This window comes from Erythrolamprus reginae, chromosome 2, assembly GCF_031021105.1.
Source record: "Erythrolamprus reginae isolate rEryReg1 chromosome 2, rEryReg1.hap1, whole genome shotgun sequence".
Taxonomy (NCBI): Eukaryota; Metazoa; Chordata; class Lepidosauria; order Squamata; family Dipsadidae; genus Erythrolamprus; species Erythrolamprus reginae.
In genome coordinates, this window is record NC_091951.1 from 195,942,515 (window position 1) to 195,956,872 (window position 14,358).

Genomic DNA, 14,358 nt, shown 5'->3' on the forward strand with positions numbered 1-14,358 from the left:
GAGGAAGAGAGAGAGAAAGAAAGAGAGAAGAAAGAGAAAGAGAGAGAGAGAAAGAGAAAGAGAGAGAGAAAGAGAGAGAAAGGGAGAGAAAGAGAGAGAGAAAGAGAGAGAAAGAGAGAGAGAGTGAGAAAGAGAGAGACAGAGAGAGAGAAAGAGAGAGAGAAAGATATATATATATAGAGAGAGAGAGAGAGAAAGAGAAAGAAAGAAAGAAAGAGAGATCTGAATTCTCCGAGTCCAAAGTGAGAACTTTGAAGCAACAAGTAAGCAAGCAAGCAGTCTAACCCAGACATGTGGAGATGGCACCATCAACTACAGACCAGCGTTGCGAGAAGAGCAGTTCTGCGATCTTCAGGGCAGGGTTGCGGGTGAGGGTCAGGCCGGCCGTTCCCTGTCAATTACAGCCGATGGAGGGAATGACCTCTTGGCATCCAGGCGGCCCGTTGGAGCATCTGTGTCTCAGAGCTGAAGGAGCATGGGGTGGGGTGGGGGCTGGATTGAAGAAGAGAGAGTGCCGAGGGGGAGAAGAAAAAAAAGAAAGGAAGGAAGGCAATCTGGAACCCATAAGCTCCCTTGATGTTTGCATTATTGTGCAGGGTTGTATTGGTCTGCACACAGCCCCTCCCCTCAAGCTCCCTACCCTATCCGTACAGGGCTTTAAGAGACTTTTTAACAATGTCCCTCCTCTCTTTTAAACCCTAAAGGAGGGGGGGAAAGGAAGGTGAATAAGCAGATCAGAGAAGGTTGGAGCAACACATACACACACAAAAAACCCCACGTTCGAAACCTTCCAAATTCTCAGCTCTTGGGGGATCCTGGTCCTGGCATTTGCTCAGCCGGGTTGGCTTACATGCACTGCGGCCTGCTGCGAGGTGCAGCCCCTCATCCTGTGCACCGAAGGGAGGCCGACTTAGAGAGGATGAAAGAGGAGAGCATGTGCCCAGACTCGCCGGAGGGCAGCTTGGGAACCAGCGAGGAGGAGAGTGAGAAGATGCCCAAGAAGAGCCTTCGGAAGAGGAGCCAGCTGGGCAAACCCTTGACTCCAGCCCCTCCGGAGTACAGCGGCAGCCCTTTGCCACAAGGGAAGCGCAGCAAACGCAGCCCAGTCTCCCAGACTTTCGAGGACATGCACACGCAGCGGGTGATCGCCAACGTGCGGGAGCGCCAGCGCACCCAGTCGCTCAACGACGCCTTTGCCGAGCTGCGCAAGATCATCCCCACCCTGCCTTCGGACAAGCTGAGCAAGATCCAGACCCTCAAGCTGGCCGCCCGCTACATCGACTTCCTCTACCAGGTCCTGCAGAGTGACGAGCTGGACCACAAGATCTCCAGTTGCAACTACCTGGCCCACGAGAGGCTGAGCTACGCCTTCTCTGTCTGGAGGATGGAAGGGGCCTGGTCCATGTCGGCATCCCACTGAGGTCCAGCCACAGGTAGGTTTCTCTCTTGCATCCCACTCTTTTCTTCTTCCCCAGCTGCCTCTTTTATTTATCTATTTATTTATTTATTTATTTATTATTAGAGTTGAAAGGGGCCTTGCAGGTCATCTAGTCCAACCCCCTGCTCAAGCATGAGACCTTACACCACCCCAGTCAGATGGCAGTCCAATTTCCTTTTGAATGTGTCAAGTGCTTGGGCATTCACATCCTCCGCTGGCAGGCCGTTCCACTGGTTGATCGCTCTCACCGTCGGAAAGTTCTTCCTTATTTCCAGGTTGAATCTCTCCTTGGTCAGCTTCCATCTGTTGCTTCAGGTCATGTTGCCTTGGAAAACAGCGGGACACCCCCCTTCCTCTTGTCCTTTGCCAGCATGGTGGTGGGAGAGGACAAAGATCCTCTTTCTGGTTTCAGAATTGGGATGTAGCACTTGACCTTTTAACCCGCCCCCTCCCTCCTGCAAAGAGAGCAACTTTGACCATGTGCAGAGTGTCTTTCCACCAACAGGGGACAACTCAGCCAACTGCCCCACAGCTGGATTTAGGAATAAGTGTTTCCAGGTCCAAAGACCTGATCTCCAGATTGACTTGAGATCCCGGTAGCGTTGGGCTGCAATAGACAGGCAATTGGATTTGGTTTTTGGCTTTTATTTTTGGACAGAGAGCAGCGAAAGTGTTATCTCTAGAGATTCTGCTTTCCGTTTTGTTCCACCATCACCTGTCAACATAAGCTTCTTCTCAGGCAAAGGCAACAGGTTGGATAGTAGAGACCCCCATACCAAAGGCACACAACTCTCCCTCTCCCTGACATCTTCCCAAACAAAAGAACCTATTATCGTGAGTTTCCAGTCTGAAAATGTCTATTTTTAAGCCTTTGGGCAAAGCTCCAAGCATTGCAGCCCTAAGCAAATGTTTTTGAAAGCAAGCCCTATTGAATTCAGTGGGAATGACTTCAGAAAGAACATGACACAATTGCATAGCGTGAACATATCCACCGATATTCTTTTTCGTTTCTTTAAAGGCCCGGGTTTGTTGGATGTCCTTTAGTCAAACTGTTCTTGAATCATAGCATCAAAACTGATCCCAGTCTAAGGAAGGGGAGGGGGGGGAGAAGCTTTCCTCCTAGGTCTCTGCCAACTTACATACCTGCATTTTTATTTGATCTGCTTAGTGGAAAGTAGTCCCTGTTTAAACGCTTTATCATTTATATAGTCTTTCCAGTGAGCGTTTTCATGCACAAAAAGCTGCGATGCTCACTTCTAAAATATAAATCTAATTCATCCACATCCCCTTCAAATTACTTTCCATCACTATATCTTTCACCCATAGTCCCTGTTTAAATGCTTTATCGTTTATATAGTCTTTCTACTGAGCGTTTTCGTGCACAAAAGGCTGCGAAGCTCACTTCTAAAATATTAATCTAATTCATTCATATCCCCTTCAAATTACTGTCTATCACTATATCTTTCACCCATAGTCCCTGTTTAAATGCTTTATCGTTTATATAGTCTTTCTAGTGAGCATTTTCACGCACAAAAGGCTGCGATGCTCACTTCTAAAATATTAATCTAATTCATTCATATCCCCTTCAAATTACTGTCTATCACTATATCTTTCACCCGTAGTCCCTGTTTAAATGCTTTATCGTTTATATAGTCTTTCTAGTGAGCATTTTCACGCACAAAAGGCTGCGATGCTCACTTCTAAAATATTAATCTAATTCATTCATATCCCCTTCAAATTACTGTCTATCACTATATCTTTCACCCGTAGTCCCTGTTTAAATGCTTTATCGTTTATATAGTCTTTCTAGAGAGTGTTTTCATGCACAAAAGGCTACAATGCTCACTTCTAAAATATTAATCTAATCCATCCACATCCCCTTCAAATTACTATCTATCACTATATCTTTCACCCGTCGCTTATAAAACGGGAAAGTCTTTTTACCCCTTTGTTATTGTTGTTTTTCTGGGAGAAAATCCACTGTTGTCTCAATATACTGATAAAGAGTACAGGTTGATCAGCCTATAGCTTTCCTGCAGCTATTGGTTCAGTGGAGTCTTTCTTGTGATCTGGAAGCAACGTGCATTAGAAATAGAAGTGCTTATTGGTTTGATGTAAACAAAGAGGGATCTGTTATTCATTTTAAATAATACATAGACACATATCTACACATAGACACACAGAGAAAGATCTAATGGACCATTAGAACTGTCTTGTTTTGGTTGTTCAAGCATTTAACATGGATTAAACTTGACACAACTTAGGTCATTGACTTCATATTGTCAATGTCTTCAGATCAGGAGTAAATAAATACCCACCATTTTTCTGCTTTTGATGAAACGCCAGTCCCAGGACATTTTGTTGCCCGAAGCAACATACAAATCCCTGCTCCGTTTCCTTGCGGGATCAAGGATTTAAACTTATCTTAGCTTTCAGTCACCTTTTTTGAAGGAAGAGGTTTCCACAGGCCAGGACTTTCAACTGTCACTTCCTAGATTACTCTCCTGAAAGGAAATCATATTCTGAAATCTCCATTGAGCTCCGATAAATTGCAAAATGATGCACAACATGATAAAAGGCATATAGGGTGTGCAAACCAACAGAGACCACTTCATAACAAATATATGACCTAGGATTCCACCCTAAAGAACGAAGGCTGCAGTTTTATCCATACTTGCGTGTAAGCTCAATTTGCCACATCTAGAAACTACCTTAATTGCATAAAATGATACTATAAATTCTATCGTCACAGAAGGCATCTTCACAAGTTGACTGTTTTCTGGGGACGGGAGGAGAACCCTGGAAAAACTATGTGAAATATACAAAGTTTCCATTAATCAATCATAAGATCAATTTATATGTACTGTATATCCCATTCTGTATCTTTTTTAAAACCTGCCATTTCCTATAGCTGCTTCCAACGCTCTTTGAAAAAGTGTGTTCTGATTATGCCCCACGGTCAAAATCAGAAAGCATCCAGTTTTCGTTTTCTTTTTTAAATGCAGAAAGTTGAATATACAATAGGAACAAATATGAATTCTTGATTATGCTACTCAAAAGCTGTGCTAAATCCTGCCACATCAGATCGATACAAAGATAAGGTTTATAGTGGAAAAAGTCTGCCGCTGGAAAGATGCGTAGAGGAAATGTTTACTTCAAATTCAAACTTTGCAGGTTTGCCAAAACTAGGAATCTGAAAGACTGAAATTATTCCTGTCCCCCCCTCCCATTTCCCCCCCCCATTACCTTTCTTAAAGGGGCTGTTAGTGTTTTACCTTTGACAATAACCATTCACACAAAAGGATACTTTATAAAGCACCAGGTCACACTGGCACATGCGGGAACATTCTTCCTGTTATGTATATGGCCCATGCATTGCTCAAAATTAGGGACAGGGTGGTGGTGAGACCACATTTGGAATACTGTGTTCAGTTCTGGAGACCTCACCTACAAAAAGATATTGACAAAATTGAACGGGTCCAAAGACGGGCTACAAGAATGGTGGAAGATCTTAAGCATAAAACATATCAGGAAAGACTTAATGAACTCAATCTGTATAGTCTGGAGGACAGAAGGAAAAGGGGGGACATGATCGAAACATTTAAATATGTTAAAGGGTTAAATAAGGTTCAGGAGGGAAGTGTTTTTAATAGGAAAGTGAACACAAGAACAAGGGGTCACAATCTGAAGTTAGTTGGGGGAAAGATCAAAAGCAACATGAGAAAATATTATTTCACTGAAAGAGTAGTAGATCCTTGGAACAAACTTCCAGCAGACGTGGTTGGTAAATCCACAGTAACTGAATTTAAACATGCCTGGGATAAACATATATCCATTGTAAGATAAAATACAAGAAATAGTATAAGGACAGACTAGATGGACCATGAGGTCTTTTTCTGCCGTCAGTCTTCTATGTTTCTATGTTTCTAAAAAAAGAAAGGTAGTTGCTCTTCACGATTGCTTGGAACCTGGAAAAGGAGATATCATCTAACTCTATGGCTCTTCTCTCCCATGAATCTTTGATTCGAAGTGTCTCTTGATGCCGCTTCTGTGCTCTCTTGAACAATAGCGATATCAGATTTTGCTCATTCTCATTCCTGCTACCCGGGGAAAAAGATACAGATAGCTACCAAACTCAGGAGCAGTTTTCTGAGCCTTCAGGATGCAGTTAGCTCCTTTTGCAAGTAGATGGATCAAGACGGTACCAGCCCACAAGTTGGTTAAAGTTGAGCCATTCTCTCCTCCCGTAAAAAATAATCCCTAAAACAAAACAAAAATTGATCAGTGACCAACAATTTGCTCTAGCGCCACTCTTTTCTCTTGGCTTTACAGTTTTCATTCACTTTGCATGCCGTGTTTTTAACTCCTTAAGAAATGCACATCAAAAGTGGATGGATGGAGGGAGGGAGGGAGGGGAAAAAAGAGAGAGAGAGAGAGAGAAAGAGAGAGAGAGAGAGAGGAATACAGATACAGATGATAGATAGGTAGAAAAGAGAGGGAGGGAGGGAGAGAGATGAGAAAGATTAAAAAAGAGATGGGATACAAGACCTATCCCAGACTTCTAAACAAAAAAGTTACAACATGCATGCATGCAAAAGGCAGAGGAAGCTAAAGAGGAAAAGGAATGGAGAGAATTGAGTTCTTTAGGCTCAGAATTAAATAATAAATTGGCATTTGCATGCAACTCAAGCTGAGATGTTCTCCCAATTTTGCTGGTATAGAAATTGGTGGCCTTCTATTCAATATTTGCTGTTCGACACCCTTCTAACAAGCAGGTAAGAGATCTGATCTGCTTGTATTTTGTCCCTCAGATAACAAGGGTCATCTTGCAACCTAACCTAGTTATATCTACTACGCAAGTAGAATTGTATCCAAGCAAGATCTTCCACTTTGCCTGGGTTTAACGTCCCCTTCTACACAGAGCAGGGCTTCCAAAGGAATTTAATTTGGCACGTGAAGCCCAGCCTTCACTCCGACTCCAATTTATATATTAAATATTTTTTAAAAAAAATAAAGAATAGCTGAAATGTGGTCATTACTATTCAGGGCATTTGTAGTTTTCTCCACCTTCGTACTCGAGAAAATATCCTAGTCAGACTCAGTCCAGACTTTTTTAGGTTCTGAAACTGCCAGTGTTTCTTTCTGTTATTATATCATTGATATAAAGGTGGCATCTAGACGTTTTTATGATTGCATGAATAGGCATTGCTCTCCTCAAAGTTGTCCATTGTTTCAAAGATAGCATTTTTAGCAGATTGCTCTCTAATTTACATTGCCACACAGATGCCTATTTAGCACACAGTGAATCTACATCAGCACCAGTTTAGTGCAGGAGTGGGTGAATTCTAGTCCTGCCTTAGGCATGCCAGCTACCTGGGTGACTTTGAGCCAATCTCTCTTTCTCATCACCCCATCCCACCTCATAGGGTTGTTGTTGTGGGGAAAATAGGACTAGGTTTGCTGCCTTGCATCACTTGTAAAATAATAGAGCTTGGATAAAAAAAAACCCCAAATAAATAGATCTAAACATGGCATATGTTCTTGGGGAAGATATGCACATTGTGAAAATGCACAAATTGTATATGGAAAGTCTTATGCTCTTGCAGTCAAAGAGGAAAAAACCCAGTCCTATCTTGAGCCAGTACGCGTTAAGCTGTAGTCTTGGGAGACACAAGTTTAAATCCAGCTTTAACCATGAAGGCTCAGAGGGTGAATTCTGGCCAATTATTCTCAAAAGGAAGCGCAACGTCTGTAACCTTGAGATCCTAGAGGAAAGATAGGATATAATTCTAACAAATAAAGGCATACATTGGAACCCCTAGAAAGTGACTTTTCCTGATCTCCTTTGATCAGGAGGAGCACTTTCTAGGGCCTTAGATGGATGCAGAGATGACTTCATCTCTTACATTTAACTTTATTTCACAGTTTTGGAGCTCATATAGGATAACCTCCTTGCCTTTCGTAAACTCAGACATGGGGAAACTGAAATAACTTCCCCAGGCCTATATTGTTTATGTATGGTGTGTTGTGTGCATGTTTTTAAATTATGGGTTTTTAGTTTAAAGTATTAGATTTGTATTACATATTGTTTTGCTACTATTGTTGTGAGCTGCCCCGAGTCTATGGAGAGGGGCGGCATACAAATTTAATAAATAATAATAATAATACCCACTCAATAGATGTTGCCTTAGGTCTTCTTAGGTAACTTGGTGGTTTTCTGATTGTCCAGCATATTTCCAATCTCCACCTCAAGGCCTTTGTAGTTACCTGCATTCATTCTAATTTTGGTCCACTGTACCTAATATACATGTATGGCTATCCTGTGTCAGTCAAAGAATTAATTCCAGTTCAGATAAATCTTGAATTGAAGGTGACCATTGAAGACAGCAGGTCAAACCCCACGTTCAGCGTAGGAACTCAAAGTAAAACATGCTAGGCAGACAGCTTTCTACTCTTTGCTTGAATGCAGCCAGCAAGGGACTGTCTTCCATCTAAATCATGATGTTTTATATTATATTTGTGCAACTGTTAATCAGCTAAATCAAAACTGTACGCAAGAAGCAAGACAGATCTTTACAAAAATCATAAAACAACAAATATGAAAGCAGAACTGAATTTGAACATCAAGTCAACCCTACTTGCCAGGCTACAGCAGAGCGCAGAGATAAATAAAACATTTCTCTACCGGATAGTAAGTCTCACATTCCAATGAGTGACCAAACACATTACGTTCCAGGATATAGTTGCACAAGTTCTACTATTGAGAAACACGGGAAGGTGATTGATCGTTGACTCAGAGTCTTGATTTCATCTTGTCTGTTTTGCCTATGGTATGGTTGATGACAGCAAAGGGGCCCTATTCTTTTCAAAGAGCAAGGACAAATCATAATGAAAGGGAAAAAAATAATCCTAGCTTAGGCTAGGAATGAATAATAGTGTAAGAATTAATTTCTTTCACACATAGATCTCTAGCCCTTTTTTCTTTCACCCCTGAAAGATTTGATAATTTTAATAGTATAATTTCATGAAGAATTTCCCCCCAATTATTATGATCATTAGACTACTGAAAGTAGACAATAGTTCCTGATCTGCGGTATATTGCTTTTAATTGTATCTACCTTTCACATTCATTTGGAAAGAAACCTTTCCAGAATTTCCAAGCTCTGCTTGGAAGTGCCAAAGCCTGGATCAGAAATTTTGGCATGGGCTCTAAGAATGAGTTATGGCATGATACGTCACAGTAAAGTGGGTTTCTGTATTCAATTTCAATTAACTGATTAGCATTTTTATCATCTTTTCCCATCTAAATAAGATAAATTACAAAAGCACTTACAAATACGGAGTGAGTCCGAAAACGGAAATCCTAGGATGCATACTAAACTGTTGAGGTGGGGTGAGGTTTACTGATATTTATATAAACAGAACTGTAGTGCTCCCAATTCTGTGATTTTAAAAAAGTACTGTATATAGTATAGTTCTATGTACCGTATATTTACTGAAAAACCCAACACTACTCCACGGCCACGAAAGCTAAGCTGCAAAACCTCTGACAACCATTACATAGCAGCCAAAAGTCAATGCTTTTCAACATCTCTTTGATGCCAACTAGTGGTGCTTTGGATTTTTGCAGGCCCAGATCCAGGAAGCTTAGGTTTACTCCTTAGAATGTATGCTTAGGAGGTAGGTTACAAACAAACAATTCTGCTGAAAGAGACAAGAAATGTCTTACTAGATTCATACCTAAAATCATGCATCCTCAAGATCAGAAATAGTCTCTCTAGTTACATACATGATGGACTACTTAAATAAGTAACTTGTAGCCCTGTTCATTCTTTGCGTTGTAAAGGTAGCAGCCCATATTCCTTAGGTTTAGTGATTAACCCCCCCCCCCCCCACTATCTTCTACTGCACTTTACCCTTATTTCAGTCTATTTTTGGGTCACAGATTATTAGAACAAGTTAATGCAGACAGTTTGTAATAAAATATATATACATGCACTACTCATTGTATTATTTGCTTTCACCGTACTATGCAAATCTCAGAAAAGCGGTAAAAATAATAAGCAACAGAAATTTATGCTATGAAATAAGAGAAAGAAGCATAGTTAAATCAAGTTCACACAAACACAGTTCCCTTTCATTCTTCTTATCTTCCTGTCCTTCGAGAAAACATCCCTTCTCTTATTACATCTATATTGTGCACCGAATCATGTGTTGCCTTTTCTTTAATCTTCTTGCTTTTTTTGAAGAATGTATCAACTCCACCTAATCATGACTTTTTAAATAAGAAAAAAATCATTTTTAACTTTATTGATTTTTAACCTCCCTCCCCAAGATTAAAAGAAAAGCAAGCAAGAAAAAATAGTTTTTTAAAAATGAGTGAAACCAAAGTATTTGGGGTTTTTTTTTAATCGATAAACAGAATGAAAGATCTTATGGAACTTTGTTTTTTATCTACAGTATCAGCGGCAAGTGTTTTATATCCACAACAGTGAAAAAACATAGAAACTTTTTAAAGGGAAGAATGTGTCATGAAGCCGATGGAATTGGCAGAGATTGGCAAAATTGACCACTTTGATTAAAGAAAAGACCAATTTTATTTCTACTTGGAAACCACTTTTGGGAGGTTTTTTAATGAGAAAGTGAAAGAAATGAAATATTAATTTCATTTAATGGGATTAATGGGATTATAGAGGCAATGCAGACAAATGTTAACCTTAGAATAAGAGGGTTAAGTTCTTTACTAAATAAAGTTGAAAGTCTTTCTTCCTTCCTTTCTTTCTTTCTTTCCTTTCTTTCTTTCTTTTTCCTTCCTTTCCTCCTCCCTCCCTCCCTTCCTTCCTTTCTTTTTTCCTTTCTTTTCACACCCCATGACATTTCCAAAATTTGCCATTGAAGTCAATTCAGTGTTAATTCCCGATATTATGCCTCCCACCCCCACTCCATGGACAAGACTTCTGCTTTTTCTAACTTTCTTTTACAAAGCCACTTTTGGCCCTTTCAAAAAAAAAAAAACCCATTTCATTCCTCACAACTGCCCATGTACTGTCCATTCCCTTCATACCATCATGAGCTTATCTTAAAATTTATCCACCTATTCCCCATGCTTTAGCAAACCATTTACCAAGTTAGACACATTTCACCTACTTAGATGTTCCCCTATTTATGGAACTTGCAATTTCCTTTATCCGATGCAACTATTTTGATCCCCAATGCATCAGTTTGCAGCACTATATGCCTCACCCATCATACAATTTGCCAAAGAAGCATTGAAATCTACAGCCGACAACATGGCATCTTCTGCATAGACAAATAAGTGCACATTCACATCCTGAGTTGTCACACCTTCGATGCTGCCCCACGCAAGCAGAACATTAAACAATGCAGGAATATCTTAAACAGCCAAGGGGGAATTCGACATCCATGTTTTTACTTCCTGCTCAATGGTTTCCCATGTTGAATCATTTGCCAAACATTGCCAGTATTTTCATGCAGGCTTTATTTTCACATTCTCTTCGCATACTTAGGATATTCAGCAGCCCTCCTTCCATTCAGGATCTGTGCAAAACATTTCATAATTCAATTCACAATTGCCTTTATTTTGCCTTTATATTGCCTTTATCTTCGGAGAAGGGAAGCATACAAATCTAATAAACTAAACTTATTGCACAGCCTCCTCATTATCAGCAAAGATCCCATTTTATTTTTTTATGAATTCGACCCTGGCCATTTTTTAATTTCCAAAACCCGAACTGCAACTTTGATCAAATGCAGATTTAAGTGTTTTCCTTAGACTGCCACTGCTGCCTTTTTGGAGAGACTGCAGACTTTCTTAAGAAACAGAAGGAATGGCTCAGTGGCTAATGGAAGTCCCTCTTTCAGCATTTATCTTCCACACCTTAGAAACATAGAAGACTGACGGCAGAAAAAGACCTCATGGTCCATCTAGTCTGCCCTTATACTATTTTCTGTATTTTATCTTAGGATGGATATATGTTTATCCCAGGCATGTTTAAATTCAGTTACTGTGGATTTACCAACCACGTCTGCTGGAAGTTTGTTCCAAGGATCTACTACTCTTTCAGTGAAATAATATTTTCTCGTGTTGCCTTTGATCTTTCCCCCAACTAACTTCAGATTGTGTCCCCTTGTTCTTGTGTTCACTTTCCTATTAAAATCACTTCCCTCCGTAGTGCCTTACCACCGTAGTGCCCAAGAAACAAAATTATTTCTGGCCTTCCTCTCCCCTCTTAGCCAAAAATAAATAAAAGACAAATTTGGAGCAGTTCCTCTGATTACATGTCTTCTGGGTTGAACTGAACCCTCGCTAAGAAAATCATCTCGTATTTGATTTGATTAGCTCACCGGCTTTATACCCAGCCTTACATTGCTCTGAAGAAATTTGTCATCTGAGATGCAACACAAAGAGATGGGGTCTACAGGGACAGGGGCTGGAAGAGACCATCATTGCAATCCCCTCTTCAAATGAATCCCGCCACCGTGTTTCTTTAGAATTCCCCAGGGGTCGAAAATGAACTCTGCTGTGTAAACTGTTGAGCTTTCTGGATCGATTCGGTTCGCAATGAATCTTCAATCAGTGGAAGGTTTATTTATATTCTTGACACAACTAGCATGTAGCTGAACAAATGGTATATATTTGTTTATGACATTGATAGTCCACTAAAAATCCCTGAAGGACTCTTAGTGGTTCACAAGATAAAATAACACAAATACAATAAAAGTACGCAAGTAAAAGATGCACTAGCCAATTAACCAACACATAATACTAATGAGATAAGAAAGCCAATCTATAACCCAATAAGATGATATCACACCCCAAACAGAAGAGCTCTATTTTCAGCCGCTTTAGAAAAGCACTCAAAGGGAGAAACCTGAGGCTGAGACCACTACCAAATTTAAGTCTCTCTCCCTTCTCTAAAGTAGGGGACCGTTCACAGATTTTCCTGGCTACATTGAAGTAATAATAATAATAATAATAATAATAATAATAATAATTTATTAGATTTGTATGCCGCCCCTCTCCGAAGACTTGGGGCGATTCACAACAATGATAAAAACAATATTAAAGTGGCACAAATCTAATATTAAAAGAAATAACTAAAACCCTATCATATTAAAACCAGACAACACATACATACCAAACATAAATTATAAGGAGCCTGGGGGAAACATGTCTCAAATCCCCCATGCCTGGCGGTATAGGTGGGTCTTGAGTAGTTTACGGAAGACAAGGAGGGTGGGAGCAGTTCTAATCTCCAGGGGGAGTTGATTCCAGAGGGCTGGGGCCACCACAGAGAAGGCTCTTCCCCTGAGGCCCACCAGACGACATTATTTAGTCAACGGGACCTGGAGAAGGCCAACTCTGTGGGACCTTATCGGTCGCTGGGATTCGTGCGGTAGCAGGCGGTTCCGGAGATACTCTGGTCCAATGCCAAGTAGTTGAGCTGGGAGAGTGAAGTCCTGCAGATATATCGGGACCAAACTAGGTAAAGCTTCATAGGTTAGTATCGGCACTTTAAATTACCCGTTGGCCATCAGTGTATGATTCATACCGTATAAATGCTATCTCTGGCAAATGATAGTAAGCACCTCAGCCATTGTGCTTTGAACCCCCTGCAAGCTGCCACAGTGTCATCACTTAAAGTGGTAGAGAGCATGACATTAGTCTAAATCTGTAGTGACAAGGGCGTAAGTCACAGTAGCAAGGGCGTTTGACTTAAATAAGAATAAGGTAGCACATCAACTAAAGCTGGGTTCAGACGCTCTATCTGCTTCTCCATCAGGAGTTCTGGAACTTCCAAATAATAGACTTCCTCCTTCGGAGCAGTGTCACCCCATCAACAAGTATAAAGGGGCAGACAAGGAACTGACAGAAAAACAGTAACTCTGTCTTATTAGGATTGGATTACGGTATGCAAAATTTTATTGAGGAATATAACTCACAGCGTAGAAAAACACTTTTTTTTTCCTTGCACAATCAAATCAGGCTCTTCGATGTGTTAAATTCTTGATTTCTATTTTATTTTTAGATTTAAAATTTAAATATAGTCTCACAAGGAAGTGTGTGGTACAGACCATACCTTAACTTTGATACAACGATTCGTTTGATATCACTCGAATGCTATTGGCATTGAAAGCAGCCTCTCTTTTTTTCCCCCTCTGTAAAAGGCAATCCCAAATGTGTGAGGACCGTCTGAGCATTCTGGGCTTAATATTGAAAGTCTTGCTATTGTATAGGGTAATTCCCCCCCCCCCCCCCCGAGTGGTTCTCAGATAGATTATGAATTTTGTAGATAGTAAAAATAACTGAATATTTAACTGAAATGAATAGAATAGAATTCTTTATTGGCCAAGTGTGATTGGATACACAAGGCACATGCTTTCAGTGTACATTTTTAAAAAGCTACGTTTGTCAAGAAACCTGAGGTAATTTTGTAGATAGTAAAAATAACTGAATATTTAACTGAAATGAATAGTATAGAATAGAATAGAATAGAATTCTTTATTGGCCAAGTGTGATTGGACACACAAGGAATTCATCTTTGGCCCATATGCTTTCAGTGTACATTTTTTAAAAGCTATGTTTGTCAAGAAACCTGAGGTAAAACGCTTAATGATTGTCATAGGGTACAAATAAACAATCAGCAAACAATCAATGTTAATATAAACCATAAGGATACAAGTAGCAAGTTATAGTCGTACGGTTATAAGTGGGATGAGATGGATGATAGGAACAATGAGAAGACTAATAGTAATATTAATGCAGCTTTAGTGAATAATTTGACAGTGGTGAGGGAATTATTTGTTTAGCAGAGTGATGGCGTTTGGGGAAAAACTGTTTTTGTGCCTAGTTGTCTTAGTGTGTAGTGCTCTATAGCTTCATTTTGAGGGTAGGAGTT

General features: G+C 40.2%; 1 protein-coding gene across 1 annotated transcript in view; it reads left to right on the forward strand.

Moving 5' to 3' along the window:
- Positions 1 to 761: 761 nt before the first annotated feature.
- Positions 762 to 14,358, forward strand: part of LOC139158742 (twist-related protein 2-like) — a 34,596-nt gene continuing 20,999 nt past the window's right edge. The window contains exon 1 of the mRNA XM_070736070.1: positions 762 to 1,433. Coding sequence (XP_070592171.1) covers positions 851 to 1,420 — 570 coding nt within the window. The 5' untranslated portion in view covers positions 762 to 850 and the 3' untranslated portion in view covers positions 1,421 to 1,433. The remainder of the gene's footprint in view (positions 1,434 to 14,358) is intronic.